The sequence below is a fragment of the Stomoxys calcitrans genome, chromosome 5 (genome assembly GCF_963082655.1).
Source record: "Stomoxys calcitrans chromosome 5, idStoCalc2.1, whole genome shotgun sequence".
NCBI lineage: Eukaryota > Metazoa > Arthropoda > Insecta > Diptera > Muscidae > Stomoxys > Stomoxys calcitrans.
Window position 1 is genome coordinate 116,325,884 of NC_081556.1, and position 21,500 is coordinate 116,347,383.

Below are 21,500 nucleotides of genomic sequence, written 5' to 3' on the forward strand. Positions count from 1 at the left end.
TTGGTTTCAATGGATCGTTTTTTCTTTCTGTTATTTTATTTAAGTGCAGATAAAACAAAAACCCTATACATAACTTTCAAATTCCGATCGCGGAACAGTTAAAGATTTTCGCGACTTTTCCGAAAGCAGAATAGAATACCAACCATTAAGAAAATATGTGCGGGCGTGTACGTGTACAGGAAATGTGTGTTCGTTTTTATAAAATATGCGACAACGAAGAAAACAACAAAAGTAGGATAACAAAAATCTAATATCGTCAAATATGACCGGCTATTGTTAGAGTTTTCTAATTGAGTGAAAACACCCCCTTAAATTCTTTCCAGTCTGCAATATTTTAATGTTGGCAATGCCGACGAGCCAAAGCAATGTGGCAACATGCTATCTTAAATATTGCCATATGTTCTGTGTTGTCATTGAAGCTGGTAGCATCTGGCACCTCCGTTCCTTTTGGGTTTTGCGTGCCTCGTGGTTGTTGTGGCATTTGCAGCCTTTTAATAATTTTTAATTTTCCTTTTAATTACACGTGTAATACAAGGAAAAACATCAAAATGAGTTTGTATAATTTTAAGAAAATAATGGTGGTTCCGCCAGCAAAGGTAAGTTCAAAACAAAGCAGCAATTGTGGAATGTTGTCAGGAAGGCAACTACACATAACCTTGTTGGCAATATTTTGCGTCTTGCGTTAATATATTTTTGTTTACAAATAATGATGAAATTCTTTAAACATGCTCTGTGCAGGACTTTATCGATATTATGCTATCCAAGACACAACGTAAGACCCCCACCGTTGTGCATAAGGGCTACAAGATTTCCCGTATTCGTGCTTTTTACACACGCAAAGTGAAATTCACCCAACAGAATTTCCACGACCGTTTGTCACAGATTATTCAAGATTTTCCCAAGCTGGATGATGTACATCCCTTCTATGCGGATTTAATGAATGTGCTCTATGACAAGGATCATTACAAATTGGCTTTGGGTCAATTGAATACGGCCAGACATTTAATAGACAAGTAAGTTAAGGGTCTTGTTGCTTTATATGGTAGATTTATTGCTTATTGTCCTTTCTTTTTAGTGTTGGCAAAGATTATGTGCGCTTGTTGAAATATGGCGATTCCTTGTATCGTTGCAAACAATTGAAAAAGGCTGCCTTGGGTCGCATGGCCACAATTATGAAGAGACAGGCATCGAATTTAACATATTTGGAACAAGTACGCCAACATTTGTCACGTTTACCCACCATTGATCCTTACTCGCGTACTATTATCATTTGCGGCTTCCCCAATGTTGGCAAATCTTCATTCATTAACAAGATTACTCGAGCTGATGTTGAGGTACAACCTTATGCTTTCACCACAAAATCTTTGTATGTTGGCCACACGGACTACAAATACTTGAGATGGCAGGTGAGTAAACAGATTGGTGTTTATTTTGCTGTTTTTGTTTCGCCTCCTAGCGCAAATAATCCGATTAGAGTCGTTTTGCTCCAAAATAATACAGAACTCTAAACATTTTCCTTTTAGGTAATTGACACCCCTGGTATTTTAGATCATCCCCTTGAAGAACGCAATGTCATTGAAATGCAAGCCATAACAGCTTTGGCTCATTTGCGTTCTGCTGTTCTCTATTTCATGGACATTTCTGAACAATGTGGTCACTCTCTGGAAGAACAAGTAAAACTTTTTGAAAGCATTAAACCCCTATTTACAAATAAACCTCTCATCTTGGCCATCAATAAAATCGACATTATTGGTTTGGACGATTTGTCCGCAGAGAAGAGACAAGTCATAGAAAAACTTCAAGAAGATACGAGTGTACCTGTATTGTTCCTATCCACTGTCAATGAGGCTGGAGTCATGGAGGTGAAAATGGAGGCTTGTGAGCGTTTGCTTTCCTACAGAGTGGACCAGAAGATGCGCACTAAGAAGGTCGACAATATACTCAATCGTTTGCATGTGGCAATGCCTGCGCCACGCGATGACAAGGTCCGAGCTCCTTGCATACCAGAACAAGCATTGGCCAAGCTGGAAAAGAATGCCACCAAGGCAGAACGCAAACGCAAACTGGAAAAAGAAATCGAAGAAGAAATGGGTGATGACTACACTTTGGATCTGCAAAAGAATTACAGCGAAATTGCCGAAGAGGAGCGCTACGATGCCATTCCTGAATTCTGGGAAGGACACAATATTGCAGATTACATTGATCCCGATATCTTTGAGAAATTGGAAGAATTGGAACGAGCCGAAGGTATACGAGAGGAGGGTGGTGTCTACGATATACCCGACATGTCTATGGATGAGACACTTAAAGAAATTCGTGAAATGGCCAAGAAAATACGCACCAAACGTTTCCTTTTGCGCGAGGAGAAACGTCTACAGCCAAGAAAAAACAAGCCAATCATACCGCGCCACAAACAGCCCAAGGTGCGTGATCGTTCGGTCAACAAATTGGTGGAGACCATGGAGAACCTGGGTGTCGATATGTCTGGAACTGAAAATGCCAACTTCACTAAGGCTGTGGTTGACTTGCGTCGCGGTCAAATTGCTGTGGGCTCCAAGAAAACTCTGAAGAAACCTTTGCTAGACAAAGAATCCTCGGCTGTGGTCAAGAAGACTGGCCAGCCATTGAAGCGCAAACCAGCTCGTGATACCATGGGCATTAAGAATGTGGCCATGAAAAAGAAGGCCCAAATTATGGCCAAGAAAGATATTGCCAAGAAGGTTACACGTTTGGGTCTTAAGGGCGAGGCCGATCGTTTCATTGGTACCAAAATGCCCAAACATTTATACGCTGGCAAGCGCGGTAGTGGTACTGCAGATAGACGATAAGTTTTATGTTTCAGTTTTAGTTAATTTTTTTTCTATTTTTTGGGGGGTCATTTCGCATAGATAGAGACGAAAATAAAACACAATGTCGGGAAGCTTCAACTTCAGCTTTATTTTGAAGAATTTTACAAATTCTAATTGTAATATGAATTGATATGTAAAACTAACAACTAAGTTACATATATACTACATATGTATGTGTGTATGACATTGAAAACACAAAATCTAAGCATTTGTTTTATTTTAAAATCCCCAAATGCTGTGAAGGATAAACTATTGCTGGTTTTTGGTGAAACTTAAGTGCTTTTGAATACGGTAAAAAGGCGGTAAGCATTGCCATATACCTGAAAGTTGAAAATAAGATTTTTATAATTTTAGTTTTCTGTTTATTGTATGGCTCACTTACCACTTTAAGCGTTACCAAAGTTATATCTGCTATTCCGCCTATATAGAGAACAAATGGCTGGGCTGTACACAAAAGCATAATCAATACATGGCGACGATATTTCACAGATCCATCCACCCAATTGTGCATGTAAAGCGATTCGTTGACCAGGGAACTCTAAAAAGGAAAGTTTGTTCTTTTAGATGAAAGCAAAAGTCAGAGGACTACAAAGCACACATGACTAAAGACGTTGGAAATCATTGGCCACAAGTAGAAATGTAAGTAACATTCATATGTCTTTCATCTCATCCAAATTTATTGTCATTACTTACACATTCCATTATTTTTTGTCCCATATAACAGGTGATTATCACCTGTTTGCTTTCGTACAACAGTAGTATGAATGATTTTAAAATTGTAAAGTATGGAACATCGTCTAGCATCTGATAGGTCACAAGGCACAAAATGAATGACGACGACATCACTGAGAAAATAATTGATGGACCAAATATTCTATTAACTTCCTTGGCTAATCTGTAAAAAGAATGGAAACATTCATTGGTTCTTTTTCATATATCAAAGTCAAAGGTAATGAAACCAATATAACAAGTAGCACAAGTAATCAAAAGTATTATAAAAGATGGCTGACATGAAGAATTACCAAATTGAATGACCACATTTACCGTATATAACTTAGTGCATTCGTTTGCAACATTCAAAAGAAAGAAAGCTAGACCCATTGATATTTCCCCGCATGCCCTACACATGCTATCACTTGCCGCGCCGATTTGACATAAGTGAGCTCGTAGTCCTGTGTGTCCCGTCATGATACCAATAGCTATACTGACCTCTTTACTTCCTTTCGGTAATAGCCTCTTCTTCTTTGGATTTCCCCCATAGGATTTTTGCCGTCCGACCGACCGTTTCGCCGTTCCACAGGGTTGCATGCACATTGGTCGCCTACGCCCTTAACTCGGACTGTGTCGACCTGAAAGGCTTGGGGTTAACCAAGTTTGTTGACGGCACTCCTCTGGTCTTCACCGCCAAATCGTCTGCCCTTTCATTCCCCTTAATCCGTTATGGCCCGGCACCCAAACGATGCGGATTTTACCATCCTCAGAAAAGGCGTTAATCTCTTTTTCATTCTCTGCAAGACTGTTCGTGACCTTACTGTACTGGTTGTTATTGCCCTTTTGGCAATTTTGCTGTTCGTTAAGATGTGCACACTCGACGTCCTCGCGTTAGCAACACACCACTTCACGCATTCCGTAATCGCCCGGATCTCCTGCAGGACCGAATTATGGTCAGGCAGTTTAAAACAAATCTCAGTCCCTTGTTTCTCAATGTAGACCCCCAGGCCCACTCTGTCCTCTAGCTTTGATCCATCCGTGTAATATGATCTTCCAGATGGCAACACTAGGGTTCCGTCAGTCCATGACTGTGACGCTGGCAGCAGTGCCTCGCACTTGGCGTTAAGTGTCCTCTCAGATATTCGACCGGAAACCTCTTCCCTTCCTTCCAGGTTTCGTATCGTCGCCTCGATTATACCGCGATGGTATGAGCTGTTCCCATCCTCAATTCATTCTCCCATCGCAATAAGTCTCATAGCCGCAGTGGCTGCCTCACACTTAATCTGTATGTCAATGGGTCGGATATCTAGAATAGTCTCCAGTGACCTTGTGGGCTTGGTCCTCATCGCTCTGCATATGCCAAGACAACCTGTTCTCTGAATCTGTTGTATGGTCCTTATGTTGCACTTTTTCTCCATCGCAGTCCGCCAAAGTACTGAGGCGTTTGTAAGCATTGGTCTAATCACGAGCCAGTGGACTATCCTCGGATTTAGGCCCCATTTCGAGCCTACGGCCCCTCTACATAGTGCCCAACATCTGTGAAACTTCTAAATACGCTCCTGAATATGACACTTCCAATTCAGTTTCCTGTCCAAGATCATACCTATGCATTTGACATTGTCAGATATCGAAATCGTTTTATTGAGGAAACGTGGTGCGTTATATTGGCCCACCTTCGTCTTCCTCGTGAACAGCCATATTTCTGTCTTCTCTGGGTTAACATTGAGACCTCTGGGTCTAGCCCAGGCATATGCCATATGTAAGAACCTTCGGCTCTTTTGCATAGCTGGTTCGGATCCTTACCCCTTAGAAGTATTATAACGTAGCAGATGGGATTTAATCCCTCCTCAGTCAGCATCCGTAAAAGGTCATTTATGGTAGTCACCCATAGGAGTTTCCATAAAACGCCCCCTGTGACGTGCCATGTGTCCCTTTCTCCCTTATTTTTATGTCATGGGACACACAATTTATCCACCTGTTCCTTAGCATATGGTTTATCTAGTCTCTAAGGACCGGGTCCACCTGGTACTGGTCTAAGGATTGGATAAGGGTATCGGTCTACACAATGTTAAAAGCCCCCTCGATGTCAATGCATACCGTCAGTGTGTGCGTTTTGGCGTCGAAGGATTCTTCTATTTTATGCACACCCTCGTGGAGGGCAGTCTCCACCGACCTTCCCTTGACATAGACATGCTGTTTGTATTTAAGCAGTTCGCCGGATGTCCTACTATTTATCATGGTGTCCACAATACGTTCCATGGTTTTGAATAGAAAGGACGTAAGGCTGTAGGCCTTTGGTGTCGTATAACTTGCCTTGCCGGGCTTGGGTATAAATTCCACCCTTGCCTCCTGCCAGGCTTTCGGAGTATATGCAAGTCCCAGGCACGCTGTGCAAAATATTGGCCTGGTGGGGCGCCAGGTAGTCTGCCTCTTTCTGTAGTAACGCCGGAAATATTCCATCAGGTCCGGGTGACTAATATGGTTTAAAGCTTCTCAAGGATTCCTTCACCATAAATTCCGTAATTATAAACCTTCGATCAACATTATAATTCCAAGATTCCGGTGTCTCCGTGAGTCCCGTCGGTCCACAGACACTTAGGACCAAATTTTTATAGCAATTATTCATACCTTAATTCATTAATTCAAAAGATCTTTTCCTTGAGTTCCATATTATCACAATTGGCCTACATGTCCAATTGGGAAGTGTTTTTTTTTGGTGGGTGGGTGGCTCGCAGACTTTTGCAAAAGATTCTTACTCCACTTTCAATCGGTAAATATGTCCGTTTGGGTGGGGTGTTCTCCCAGTTTGCTTGACCCCAACATGTTTTAACACATTCGTGCCTTTGGGTTGCTATAAGATTGCAAACAAAATTTCTTCGGTTCATCTTCGACATAACATGGGCTTCGAGTCCATGTATGGTGCTCTGTTTGACATGTGGATCCCATCTCGTCTGTTGAATTGAGTTGATTAGATGCTAAAGGGCAGGATTATCAACAAATCACTAGCGGAGGTTTCAGTTAAGAAGATTGTGACTAGGGGAACACCACAGGGGGGGAGGAGGGCACAGGCGATAAGGCACTCAGTATTTAAGCAAGAGCCGCTGAATGCCCGCGACTGCAGTTGCAGCTACTCCCTATACGGAGCATTCCACTAACCGTAACCTGTGGACGCGCCCAGTAGCTCTCTGGTGAACTTCTCATTATGATGATGAACACCATACAAATAGGAACTCAGCGTAGCTCTTGACTTGAGGTTAACCTGGAGAAGAAAAGTCGATAAGAAGGCATGGCTCAATTATTTAAGGGTGTTCAGACTATAACGGTTGTTGTAGCAGTGTGTTTCACACTGAGGCGGCAGCGCTTGTCGATGAAGGACTTCATCGGGTCAATACGGTACGTACAACCGGCTGTACTAGGTGTACTACAACAACATGGCTAATAACCTCAATTGTATAAGGAACTCCAAGGAATGGTGGAAAACGGCTAGAGAAATGCGCAACCAACACAATCTTGTATCCTCTAACATAACCCCCGAAGTATTTAGATCCTATTACGAAGGTTTATTAAATAACTCTGAAGAAATCACCCTTATCTATTATGCCCCTTTTTATAAAGAAGATTCTGATTTAGATGGACCGTTTACTATGATCGAACTGAAGAAAATTTTGGCAAGTGTAAAAACTAATAAAGCTCCAGGGGAAGATAGAATCCCTTATGAATTCTTCATGAATGCCACTGATCAATTTCATAACCTGCTTCTAAATACATACAATAGATTGTATACGAATGGAAAAATCGATCCTATATTTGCGAAGACCATTATTTTCCCAATACACAAAAAAGGAGATCTGAATGAAGCATCAAATTATAGAGGCATTTCGTTCATGAACTGTGCAGCTAAGATTTTTATGGGATTAATGAACGAAAAGCTATACAACTGGGTTGAACAGAACAAAATCCTAACCGAATTTCAATCTGGTTTCCGCAAAAATTATGCAACAACCGATAATATATACAATCTAGCATCTATCGTTAACCTAAAATTGAGCGAAAAGAAAAAAGTATATGCTTTCTTTGTAGATTTCAAGGCAGCATTTGATAATATATCGAGACAAGCCCTTATTTATAAGCTTTTTCAAATGGGTATATCATATAAATTCGTTAGATTGGTAGAACAAATGTACAACAATACCCAATCAGCTGTGTGGAACGGAAAAGAAATATCCGAATATTTTGAAACAACGAAGGGTGTTAAACAGGGTTGCCTTTTATCACCATTATTATTCACACTCTACATAAATGATTTGCATGATTATATTGAAGGCGGATTATGTGTGGAATCTATCAATATAAGATTACTTCTATATGCAGATGATATTGTGCTGCTAGCTGATGATATTAAAATCCTACAGAATATGATAGATAAATTAGAATTATACTGCAAAAGATGGAGCTTAGAAGTGAATATAAGCAAATCGGAAATAATGGTTTTCAGAAATGGAGGAAAGCTAAGCAAGTACGAGAAATGGACATACAAAGGCAGGGAGATAAAAATCTGCAACGAATTTAAATATTTAGGAGTAGTATTTACACCCAAAATGAAATTTCATAAACATGTGCAAAACAGAAATAATGAAGCAAAAAACGCAATAAATTCTATATGGAAACAATTTATGGAAAGAAATGATATAAATATGAATAACAAATGGAAGGTATTTTTAGCTGTTTGCAGATCCATTCAAACGTATGCTGCTCAAGTTTGGGGATACTCTTATTTTGAAGAAGTTAATACACTGCAGAGATATCTTTTGAAACGGATTTTGAGAGTACCAAGTTTTACTCCAAACTACGTGTTGATGCTGGAAACAGATGTAGAAGATACCCAGATTTATACTCTGGGATTACATTTGAAGTATATAGAGAAAACACTGTATCACCATGAATCATGCAGGCTCCCGAAACAATTATCTAATATTATATTGGAGAAAAATACATTTTGGGCAAAAGAAATAGCTACCCTGTCGCAAAACTTTAACATACAATGGGACCAATCCACTTCATGTTTAGCTAACTGGAGGGCATTTTGCAAAAATTTACTCAGCAGCATAAAAATGCGACTACATGAGGAGAGACTATGGAGACAACAGAACTGTCAGAGTCTGCGAATTTATAAATATTTGAATCCAAACCGAGCTCAGCTTTACCTGAACGATAAAAATTCTTACAATAAGATCGTATGGATATTCAAAACACGCAGTGGAATGATTCCTTTGGGGTATAATAAATTTGATTCCGATACATCGAGTAGAGAGTGTAAACTATGCAATTTGCGTGAGATCGAAACAATACAACACTTTCTGGGAAAATGTCCTGTACTTCAAGAATTCAGAATGTTATCATTTCAAAGACCAATATTAAATGAGGAAGAGGTGATTAGAGTACTTGATGGCGAAGAAGAAGAAGACTGGGATAGGTTGGCAAACTATGTGGAAACCACTTATAAATATAGAAACTTTTTAATGAATGAATTCGATTAACTTAAATTTGTTTTATATATAACGCGATAGACGTAATTATTACATTATCGCAAATTCCAACTACTTCTAAAATTGATTTTTTTGAATCTTTGTATAAATTGTATAATGAATGAAAACAAAAATTTTCTCAATAAAGAAGTATTACTACTACAACCGGCTGCCATGTAACGGTATATATGGATAGTCAAGTAGCAGTGAGGGTCCTGACAAGGCATCGTTGATGAGCGCTGATCATGCTATAAATCAGTGAACCCACCTTCTGTGCGAGCTTCATAGTAGGATAGAAATTTTGCTATAATAACTACTCAAACAAACAGTGGGCTGATACTAGGTCAAAGCCCAGAACTCGAGTTTTTTGTGAAGGATAACCGCACTTAGGGCTGGGGAAACATGACATCGGCCTACTGATAGAGGTGCATACTGGCTATTGCAATGCCAGGTCTTTGACATTGCTATCGTTACAGGGAGGGTGGACTTCTGTAGAAATTTTTGTTAAATTATTTTATTTTTTTTTTTTTTGAAAATTTCGTCAAAACACGATTTTTGTCGAAAATTTCATGAGTTTCAAAGAAAATTCGTCAAAATTAGATTTTTAAAGAAAATTTTGCCGTAATTGCAATAGAAAATTTTTTCCTAAGTTGGATTTTCGTTGAATATTTTAGCAATATTTCAATTTTCAATAAAATTTTTGATCAAAATTGGATTTTCGATACATAATACTCACTCCATAACCTTTTGATGTTGTATACCAATTTTTTTAATTTTTTTCAAAGCTTCCCCTTCATTACTCGTTTTAATTTCGAAAATTTGTTTTGTATGTAAATCAAAGTGCAGACACAGTTGAGAGATCATGCCATAAAGCAATAAATCACCCGCAGTGATAGACATTCCAGCACAAAGACAGCACCAGCCTCCCGATACATAGTAGAGCATATAGATGATCCATGAGTCGATTCCTGCATTATCGGGCGCTTTATAGCCCCACATGCGTAATGGTAGAAGAAACGAAAATTTTCCCAAGAGCCATATATTGATAAAGGACTGAATCAGAGGTAGAATTATAAAGGAAGGTCCTATCACTCGATAAAAAGTCCAGACGAACATTTCCAAGCGTGAATAAAATTTGAAAAAACTTCCAAGACAATATTTACGTTCGACCGCTTTTGGGGGATATATAATACGCAGATTGTCCACAGTTTTGGCCATTGCCAAGCGATGATGATAGATGGCCAATATCTTACCAAAACCCACAATGTTGTAATTGGCAAAAATAATGTTGGGCAATCGCTCCTCTGAGTCCTCTGAGGTGATATTGTATATGATTTGCAGACTCACCACCGTGATGAGATTTAATGTCACCGCCAGTTGCAGATATCTGGAGTGTCTTTGAGTTTGGATTGTCACATCAACACCCAAAAACTTGTAAATGAAAGCTGGAACTTTAAAGTAGACTTCAAAGCGGTCTAGTTGTTTCAGGAGAATATTTTGGGTTTGCATGTTGACGACTGCGTGGTCACTGGTGGCCTAGAATTGTTGTAATGACAGCCAGGGGACATCACGAATAAATAGAAAATGTTGGCTTTGTTGTGAGAGTCTTTTGCGGTTAATCTTGTCCTTAAAACAATATTGGGTACCATACAGCGATAAAATTCAGGAGACAAACTGTTTCAAAAAGGCCTTTTTTGGAGACACAGTAGTCAGTATTCTCCCATCTCCTTAAATAAGCAAGGAATGCCCAAAAAATATAGGGCCTTACCTTTCCATATCGTTTCTGTGAAAGGACCCGCGACAAAACTGGGGTAAGTTCTCTCAATTTCATTTACTAGAGAAAAATGTATTTCTTATTTAACCCTCCACCATAGGATGGGGGTGAACTAATTTCGTCATTCAGTTTGTTACACCTCGAAATATTCCTCTAAGACCCCATGATCGTCATGACATTCTAAGTCGATCTAACCATGTTTGAATTCGCTTACTTTCGAAGGAGTAAAGACTATAGGTCGGTTGGCATTGTAAATGACTTAAATCTGTCTATATGTATAGCTCTCACATAAACCGTTCTCCCGATTATACTTCTTGAGCCTCTAGAGAGTGCAAATCTACCGTAAATCCTTATTGAGCCTCTAGAGGGAGTAATTCTTTTCAGATTTGGCTGAAATTTTGCACGATGATTTCTCATATGACCTCTTGCAGATTTCCTAAGTAAATTCCTAATCGGTGTTTAATATGATCTAGCTCCCATATAAACCGAAATCGCGATATAACTCCTTTACGGAGGAATATGGATGAAATTTTGTACATTAACTTCTGATATGACGTCCAATATCCATACCAACTATGACCAAAATCGGTCTAGAATGCGAAGTAGCTCCTATATAAACTCTCGATTTGATATCTTGAGCGACAGCAGTTCTTATCCAGACAAGTAAATAATTCATTTGGATTTCTTGAAATTACCTCCCATTATCGTTTTATCGTTTCTGCCTATAAAGAGAAACCGTGCAAAGAATTCGACAAATGCCGTCCATGGTGGAGGGTATATAATATTCGGCCCAGCCGAACTTAACAAGCCGTTAGTTCGGGACATACATATAGTCTCTTCTTCGTCGATGTCCTCACAGCTTCTGCAAAAGTCGTTGCTAGCAATCTTCAGTCTGTCAGCATGTTTTCCTACTACAATAGACCTGTCATGAGGGACACAATGACTGAGACGTCTGTTCTAGCCAATGACAGCAAAGCAGTAGACCTCTTCAAGTCTAGATAAGGCCACACAGTTTTGGAATGCTCACAGCCCCCTCTTTGTGACCATCTATCATTCGTTGTCCTTCGGGCCTGGTCCTGAAAACTTAGCTTACATGTCACTGGAGGCATACCCGCAGATTACATCCTGGTATGTGTAGGGTAGTTCTTAGTCTCGCAAGCTCGTCCGCTTTACAATTCCCTGGGATATCTTTGTGGCCCGGCACCTAGAACGCGAATTTTGAACTGTTCATCTCGTTGAGAGATCTGCGGCAGTCGAGGGCGGTTTTTGTGTTCAGAAATACGTTTTCCAGGGATTTAATAGCTGCCTGGCTGTCTGAGAAGATATTGACATTATATCTTAGTCTTAATTGCAAGGATCTTCGCTCGATGCACACTGCAGTGGTGGGGTAACCTTTTCGATATGACCAGCTCTAGATCTTTAGAGTACACACCAAAGCTCATCTGGTCGTATAGAAGTCTATGTAACTTCTTCGATATCCCGGGTTATCGTAGTTCCAATCGGTTCTATCAGGAATAGTGGTACTGTAGTTTTTATCAAAAAGCGGCTTAGGTAGGGTGTAATCTACACTGCCTGGAACATCGGATATTGTATCAAGGATAACACAGTGTCCGTAGCCGCCACATGGCCAATGAGAAAGCTCCCTTAACCTCACGGCAGTGATCGCTGTAATTTGGGTAGTTACAATGTCCAACGGAATAAGATGTAGTATTAAATTCAGTGCATCAGATGATGTCGTCCTCAGTGCGGCTGTGATGCACAAACAAGCCATCCTTAGAATGCGGTTAAGTATTGAGCAGTAGGTGGACTTTTAAAGCGCCGTCCACCAAACCACAACACCATATAGCATTATAGGTCTGACAACTGCAGTATATACCCAATGCATGACACGCGGTCTAAACCCCCAATTTTTGCCAAAGGCTCTCTAGCAGGTGTATAGGGCAAGAGTTGCCTTTCCTGCGCTTTCCAAAATGTTGGATTTGAAGTTCAATTTCCTGTCCAGCAAATGGAACATTCTTTCCACCCAAGGAGACAGGTTCCACTGTAGGCAACTAGTATCTCCTGTTGAAAAGATCTACTTCTGTCTTGCACGTGTTTATACCTAGACCACTTTCGGTAGCCCACTTTGCTGTTGCACATAGAGCTTCCTAAAGTATATCTCTAAGAGTGCTGGGAAACTTTCGCCTAACCGCAATTGCCATGTCATTAGCATACGCGACCACTTTTAAGCCTTTTTTTCCAGAGACAATAATAACAATAGTTAATGGCTATATTCCAAAGTAGAGGAGACAGTATACCTCCTTGAGGTGTTCCTCTGCTCACCCACCGTCTTAGATCCCCAGATTCCAAGCCTGCCGTAATGCATCATTTAGCGAGTAAGTTATTAATAAACTTTCTTACGGTAGAGTTGATGCCTAGAAACTCCAACTCCTTCATGATTGATGTCCGTTTTACATTATTCAAAGCACCTTCAATGTCAAGAAATGCTACCATTGTATATTGCTTGACAGCGAGAGAACACTCTATGTAGCCGACTAGGTCGTGAAGAGCTGTTTCAGTGAATTTGTCTTTACTATATGCATGCTGCTGCCGCGACAGGCGATCTCCAGGAGTCTTCAGCATGAAGGATGACAAACTAATAGGACGAAAATCTTTCGCCTTCGTGTGGTAGGGTTTTCCTGCTTTCGGAATGAAAGTGACCTTTGTGTCCCTCCATCCCACAGGTATATATGACATTGTGTTGCTAGCAGAGTATATCTCCCTAAGCCAGGGAACCAGTCTATCAGACACAGCTTGTAATTCAACCGGTGATACATCATCAGAGTCTGGCGACTTCAAGGAGTCGAAACTTCTTATCGCCCAAAGGATTTTCGGCTTAGACACAATTTCCCTAATAGCCTCCGACGTATGCCTACCGGGGACAACCTCTTCTGGCGCCACGTTGTCCGTTGGAGAATTTCCCGGGAAATGTGCATCAACGAGTAGTTTTAGAGTTTCCTCGCTAGACATTGTCCATACATTTTCTGACTTCAATATTCCCCACCGTAATAGGTTTCGAGGAGAGAATCTTCCATAGCCTAGAGGCCTTAGATGTATTCTCCACTGAGCTGCAGAATTCTACCCAAGATTTGTTCTGAGCCTTTCTCAGCTCTCCCTTATATTTGCTTAGCTCAGCCTTGTTGATGTCCCAATCGTGTGGTGCTCTTGTGGCTTTTGCTTTGTTGAAGAGTTTTCTGCAGTCCTTCCTTAGACCAACCAGCTCTGGGGTCCTCCATGGCGGTCGCTGTTTGCCCCATTCAAAATTTTTGAACTTCAAAGCAACAATTGAGACATTTTCTACATATTAATGAAATAATTTGCCAATTTTAGGCGTAAATTCTTTGTTTAAAAGCATACATGTAAGAGTAGTAGTTATATTGTCTGCTGTTATTTAATTTTGATAAAAAATTGGCAAATTGCAAAAAATTTAAGTTATATATTTGCAAAATTGAAAAATAAGATGGAATATAAAATTTACATTTGAGGTTTTCTTAACTTTTTTAAATTTGAAAACAACAGGAAAAGTTTGCTGTTTTAGCAACAAATTACTGCTGTCACTTTTTCTGCAGACTTTCTGTTGTTTTAGCAAACATTTTTACTAGTTTTTACTAACAAATTTCTTTGAGTGTAACACCTAAACTTAACCTAATCTATCCTCCATTTGGGCACATTTTTTACTTCACATGCAAAAACCCATACAAAAATGTTTTTCACCTAACAACATTTGTAGCCTCGACAGCAAAATTATTGCAAAAAATTAAAAAAAAATAATAAGTTATATGCTTGCAAAATTGAAAAATAAGATGGAATATAAAATTTTTTGAAAAATATACATTTGAGGTTTTTTTTAATTTTTTAAATTTGAAAACAACAGGAAAAAATTACTGTTGTCCCTTTTTCAGCAGACTTTCTGTTGTTTCAGCAAACATTTTTACCAGTTCTTACCAACAAATTTTTTTTAATGTAACTTTCTTTGAGTGTAACACTTAAACCTAACCTAATTTATCCTCCATTTGGGCACATTTTTATACCCTCCACCATAAGATGGGGGGTATACTAATTTCGTCATTCTGATTGTAACTACTCGAAATATTCGTCTGAGACCCCATAAAGTATATATATTCTTGATCATCGTGAAATTTTATGTCGATCTAGCCATGTCCGTCCGTCTGTCTGTTGAAAGCACGCTAACTTCCGAAGGAGTAAAGCTAGCCGCTTGAAATTTTGCACAAATACTTCTTATTAGTGTAGGTCGGTTGGTATTGTAAATGGGCCATATAGGTCCATGTTTTGATATAGCTGCCATATAAACCGATCTTGGGTCTTGACTTCTTGAGCCTCTGGAGTGCGCAATTTTTATCCGATTTGAATGAATTTTGGCACTATGATATCCAACCAAGTATGGTTCAAATCGGTTCATAACCTGATATAGCTGTCATATAAACCGATCTGGGATCTTGATTTCTTGAGCCTGTAAAGGTCGCAATTATTATCCGATTTGCCTGAAATTTTGTACGACGGATTCTCTCATGACCATCAACATGGTCTGAATCTGTCTATAGCCCGATACAGCTTCCATATAAATCAATCTCGCTATTTTACTTCTTGAGCCCCCAAAGGGCGCAATTCTTATTCGAATTGGCTGGCATTTTACACAGGTCTCCAACATATAATATAATTGTGGTCCAAACCGGACCCTATCTTGATATCGCTCTAATAGCAGAGCAAATATTTTCTTATATCCTGTTTTGCCTAAGAAAAGAAAAGAACATGACAAATGCGATCCATGGTGGAGGGTATATAAGATTCGGCCCGGCCGAACTTAGCACGCTTTTACTTGTTTTACTTCACATGTCCCCTAAACCCATGCAAAAATGGTTTTCACCTAACAACTTTTGTAGCCTCGACAGCAAAATTACTAAAAAATGCCGATGTGGAAAGTATCTTTGCCCATAATGGGTATTTTGGATATTTCTGTGAAAACTTTCGGGTATTATTTGTATTAGATTTTTTAAAGACACTTTTATCCAGAAAATTCAAAAAGAATTTTGAAGATATCTTTAACCGTTTTTTTCTTACAATTTTTTATATTTGAATTTTTGTTTTCAGAAAATTGTTTTCATACTGTCCCTTACAGCCCCAGCTGTTTAGTTTATCGTTAGGGGAGTACTCCCATATATACGGCGACACAGTTTTATATAAAATTCACACTCTATTTCCCTGTACCTTTCATTTGAGGGCCATATTGTCCCATTCGGCCGCCATGTCCGTTTGGGTGGGGCGTTCCCCCATGTTGCTTGATCTCAGCAAAATTTGAAAATTAAGGTATTAAAAAATAGAATACCCTAGTGTTAGGTATAACATGGTCATTTTAAGTACTTCGTTACGGATTCAATTATTTATGGTTGTCCAACATAGAACCAAGTAGTTAGTGGTTAGCATTTTCAAACAAGATTTCCAAGTCAATTATTATTTATAATACTACCTCCTCTTTTACACACACACACACACACACACTTGTATATGTTATTAATAATGCACTTTAGATGTCACCTGGATATACCCATATGCGAATGTTCCAGAGCACAGAAAACAAATATTGTTCTAGGAATTTTTTTTTTTTGTAATAATGACTTTGTATAGTTATTTTTAGATGCTAGTTCCACCCTTTTAAGGCACCGAACCTGAGAATAATTGTCAAAAGATTCTGCAGTTGGCCTTTGGGATGGCTATGTCTAGGTGTCCATGGCATGTATAGGATTTGCATATGCTCTCAAGTCTTGGGAAGGGGTTAAGGTAATTTTATACCTTAGGCGGGGAAGCTGTTATACAGCATAGCCAAAGATTTTAGGTCTTTAGTCTTTCTTACTTCGTTATTAAGACAGAGAGTTTTCGGCTTTTTTTTTTATCAGAAATCAGTGGGAGATATATCACTTCTCTGGGCGTCAACATGTCTATAGCAAGGGCGTTTCTGCGGACTATGCACTGCTTCATATTGAAAAGCTTCTCGATTATGAGTTATACATGCTGTCGGCATGCTTGAAACAATAGGTCTGTTCGAGTACTTTTCCAGTAAAAAATTGCAGGAGAGTAGGCACAGACTTTACTCTCTTTTGCTAATTATTTAAAGCAAATTTATTATCAGGAATTGGCGCTTGGATAAAAATGCCAATACTGAACTGCTGCGCAAGCAAGCAAGATTTTCGTGTGCCAATGTGCTTAGGCGCGAAACATTTCTTTACGAACAGCATCTGCGTACTAAGGTTCTTCAACACCAAACGGTGATGAACTGTACTACAGCTGCCATAACACGAGGCATGAATTTGGCTGTGAATTTGTGGTTAGTCGGAGACTGAAACACCTTGTCTCAAGCATTACTCCGGTGGATGAGAGGCTAGCCGCAATCCGCATAAAAGCCTTATTTGTGCCCATGCCCCGACGGAAGACAAGGACAAGCAGACTAAGGATATTTTCTACAAGCGCCTGGAGAGAGAATATGGCTACTGCCTCGCCCATGATATTAAAATTGTTCTGGGAGATTTTAATGCGAAGATAGGGAAGGAAGACATCTTTTGTCCAACAGTCGGAAAGTTTAGTATCCACGAGATAACATCCAGTAATGGCTTGAGGCTGATAGATTTCGCCGCGGCAAAATATGGTAGTTAGTAGCACCAGATTTCAACATAAAAATATTCAAAAAGCCACATGGCAGTCACCCGATCAAAACACAAGGAACCAAATTCATCACATTGTGATAGATGGAAGGCATTCATTCTGCGTGTTAGATGTACGATAGATCCGTGGAGCGAATATAGATTTGGATCATTACCTTGTTGCAGCAAAGTTTCGCACCCGTTTGAGCATGGCGAGGAAACTACGATCTGATACTGCACGGAAGCTCGACATTGAAAAGCTGCAAACACAACAGATGGCAGCTCCACTCGACTGACCCAAGTGCTTGATGAAAGCACTCCTTGTTCCGATGATATAATGACGCAGTGGCAAACCATTGCTCACTCCAAGGAAAATGCCGCGAAATCCAAATGCCGAAATCCGGAAGCCTCCCCCAAGAAACGACCAAGAGTGTCGAGATGCTATTAAAGTCAAGAATGCGGCATATAGAGCAACCCTGCAATTAGTAGCAACGCGCCAGATGAAGGATACCTCTCCTTCAAGAGAAAAGGAGAGAGGAGAAGCGTCTATTTCGCAGAAAGAAAAAGGAAATGGAAAGTCGTGAGTGTGACCGAATTGAGATGTACAGGAGTCAGATTGAAGTCTGGAAATTCTACCAAAGAATTAAACATCAAACCTATGGCTTTGTTGCAGGGCACATCCTTCTGCGGATACAAAGAAGAAAATCTGGTAACTGACACATATAGCATGCTGAAGATATGCAAAGAACATTTTACCCTAGTGTTCGACGTTGGCGGCGAAGAGGATACCGCAGAACCAATCAATGATGATGGTATAGAATGTTTACCTGCTGAAGAAAAACAAGACAGCAGGAACCGACGGGTTACCCGCTGAACTATTTAAGACCGGAGGCGACACGCTGATAACGCGTATCCATCAGCGATCTGGCTAGAAGAACGCATATCCAATGATTGGAACCTCAGAATACTATGTCCCGTACACAAGAAAGGAGACAAGACGGAAAGTGCCGACTACAGATGAATAAGTCTCCTCCCCATCGCATACAAGATACTCTCGAGCGTACTGTGTGAAATATTAAAACCTCAAGTCAATGAGATAATTGGGCCCTGTCAATGCGGCTTTAGACCTGGCAAATTCACCCTAGACCAGAAATTCACAATGCGCCATATCCTGGAAAAGACTCGAGAAGCACTATTCAACACCTACCAGAAATTCACAATGCGCCATATCCTGGAAAAGACTCGAGAAGCACTAATCAACACCTACCATCTCTTTGTTGACTACAGCGGTCCCTTTGTATCCTCGAAATATGCGTCTAAGACCCCATAAAGTATATATATTCTTGATCGTCATGATATTTTAGGTCGATCTAGTCATGTTCGTCCGTCTGTCCATCAGTCTTCCGTCCGTCTATCCGTCCGTCTGTCGAAAGCACTCTAACTTTCGAAGGAGTTACTGTCGAAATCACTCTAACTTTTGCACAAATACTTCCTATTACTGTAGGTCGGTTGGGATTGTAAATGTGCCAAATCGGTCCATGTTTTGATATAGTTGCCATATAACCCGATCTTGGGTCTTGATTTCTTGAGCATCTAGAGGGCGCAATTCTCATCCGATTGGGCTGAGATTTTGCACGTGGTGTTTAGGTATCGCTTCCAACAACTGTGATAAGTGTAGTTCAAATCGGTTCATAACCTGATATAGCTGCCATATAAACCGATCTTGGGTCTTGACTTCTAAAGCCACTAGAGCATGCAGTATTTTGTTATGGCTTCCAACAATTGTGCTAAGTATGGCTGAAATCCTGATATAGCTGCTATATATACCGATCTTGGATCTTGACTTCCTGAGCCAATAGAGGGCGCATTTCCCAACCGATTTGGCTGAAATTTTCCATAACCTGATATAGCTGCCATATAAACCGATCTTGGATCTTGATTTCTTAAACCCCTGGAGGGCGCAATTCTTATCCGATTTGGCTGAAATTTAGCATGCAGTATTTTGTTATGACTTCCAACAACTGCGATAAATATGGTTCAAATCGATACATAACCTGATATAGCTGCCATATAAACTGATCTGGGATCTTGAACATGCTTGATCCTAAACACATGCAAACAAATTTTTGAACCAAACAAGCCAATTTTAAGAAAAATGCTGAATTTGAAATAATTTTTGCCCGAAATTGGAATTTTGGGAATTTTTGTGAAAAAGTTCGAGCAGAATTAATTTTAAGTTTTTTTAAAGACACTTTTATCTGCAAAATTCTGAAAAAAATTATTAAGATATCTCTATTCGGTTTTTTCTTAAGATTTTTTCAAATTTCAAAGAGTTATCTCTTTCAGTTCTTAAATGTCATATTTTTGACTTTTTTATTCTATTCCGTGGATTTCTAGTGTAAGGGTCAGTTGTAGATTCGATTCCCAATAGAGTTTTTGATAATTTTAGTGTTATTTATAAGAATGAAATTTCATTTATACTCACTCCATAATCTTTTGATGCTGAATGCCAATTTTTTTAAGTTGCTCCAAAGCTTCCATCTCATTACCCGGTGATAGCTCCAATATTTGTTTCGAATTTAAATCAAAGTGTTGGCACAATTGGATAATCATTCCATACAGCAATAGATCGCAAGCTGTAATAGACATGCCGACACTAAGGCAGCACCATCCTCCCAAAAGGTAATAGAGGATATAGAGGACCCATGGTGAACTTTCACCAATGTTGGCCTCATCGAAACCCCACATGTGTAATGGCAGAATAAAGGAAAATTTTCCCCGCAGCCATATATTTATAAAGGATTGAAACAGAGGTAACAGCAAAAACGAAGGTCCTACCATTCGATAAAATGTCCAGATAACCATTTCCAAGCGTGAATAAAATTTAAAATAATCTCCAAGCTGATATTTGCGTTCGATAGCTTTAGAGGGATATATCACTCGCAGATAGTCCACAGCTTTGGCCATTGCTAAACGATGATAATAGATGGCCAATATCTTACCAATTCCCACAATGATGTAATTGTTAAAAATGATATTTGGCAAGCGCTCCTCTGTATCTTCTGAGATGACATTGTGGATGATTTGTAGGATGACCACAATGAATAGATTTAATGTCACCGCAATTTGTAAATATTTGGAGTGTATTTGTGGTTTGATTCTCATATCGACTCCCAAAAACTTGTAAATCAATCCTGGAACATAGATGTAACGTTCAAAGCGCTCTTGCTGTTCCAGCGGGATATATTGGAGTTGCATGATATTGACAATGATGTGGTCTCTGAAGGCCAAGAATAACAGTAATGACTTTAAGTGACATAAAGTCGAGTATAAAAAGGGACATATTTGCCTTCGTGTGAAATTTTTTTGTGGTTAACTATGGCATTAGAAGACTATGTAAAGGTCTAATCGATGGATCATTATTTCCAACACTAAAAGCACTGCAAAATAGGGTGTGAAGACTTTGTGTATTTGTTTGCAAATATTAGACCAAATTGGCTATCCTCCATGTACATATGTATCAGGCAGATGGTATGGAGGTAGATAAAACTCATTTTGTGTCTGAAAGTTAGATTTTCGTCTCTTTAGTTGGTTATCCCTTATTTTGAAGACTCTTAAAAAGTTGATAGTGCGAATATTCTTGAGGATCGCCTGTCTCCCACGTAACAACTCAAAACCATAAATTTTGTGTGTTTATTAGGTTGGGATATCCAACGAAGCCGCGCCACCTTCAAAACCCGTCAAATGGAAATATAAACCAATAATGACAACATGGGGCTCAAATGAAAGGTATTTGAGACTAGAGCACGAATCTGATATATGAGCGTCCACCTCACCTCCAAAAATACCTCCATACCGAATATATTTACCGACCACAACAATATAAGGCTCAAATGCTAGGTATTTAAGAGTAGAGCACAAAAATGATGTACACATTGGGGCGAAATAT

At 39.5% G+C, this 21,500-nt stretch overlaps 3 protein-coding genes across 3 annotated transcripts in view; 2 read left to right on the forward strand and 1 right to left on the reverse strand.

Moving 5' to 3' along the window:
* LOC106092214 (dynein axonemal light chain 1) overlaps nt 1–21,500 on the forward strand; it is a 170,125-nt gene that overhangs the window by 43,199 nt on the left and 105,426 nt on the right. The gene's annotated exons all lie outside the window — the stretch shown is intronic.
* LOC106092209 (nucleolar GTP-binding protein 1) lies at nt 436–3,054 on the forward strand. The gene is made up of 4 exons (XM_013258996.2): nt 436–596; nt 739–1,013; nt 1,076–1,406; nt 1,524–3,054. The coding sequence occupies exons 1-4, from the start codon at nt 549–551 to the stop codon at nt 2,826–2,828; spliced, it is 1,959 nt and encodes a 652-aa protein (XP_013114450.2). The 5' UTR covers nt 436–548; the 3' UTR covers nt 2,829–3,054.
* Nucleotides 2,988–20,809, reverse strand: LOC106092212 (odorant receptor 85c-like). Its single transcript, XM_013259001.2, has 4 exons — nt 20,037–20,809; nt 3,543–3,744; nt 3,232–3,387; nt 2,988–3,169 (listed from the first exon to the last, which is right to left on the reverse strand). Exons 1-4 carry the CDS (start codon nt 20,807–20,809, stop codon nt 3,122–3,124), a joined length of 1,179 nt encoding a protein of 392 aa, XP_013114455.2. The 3' UTR covers nt 2,988–3,121.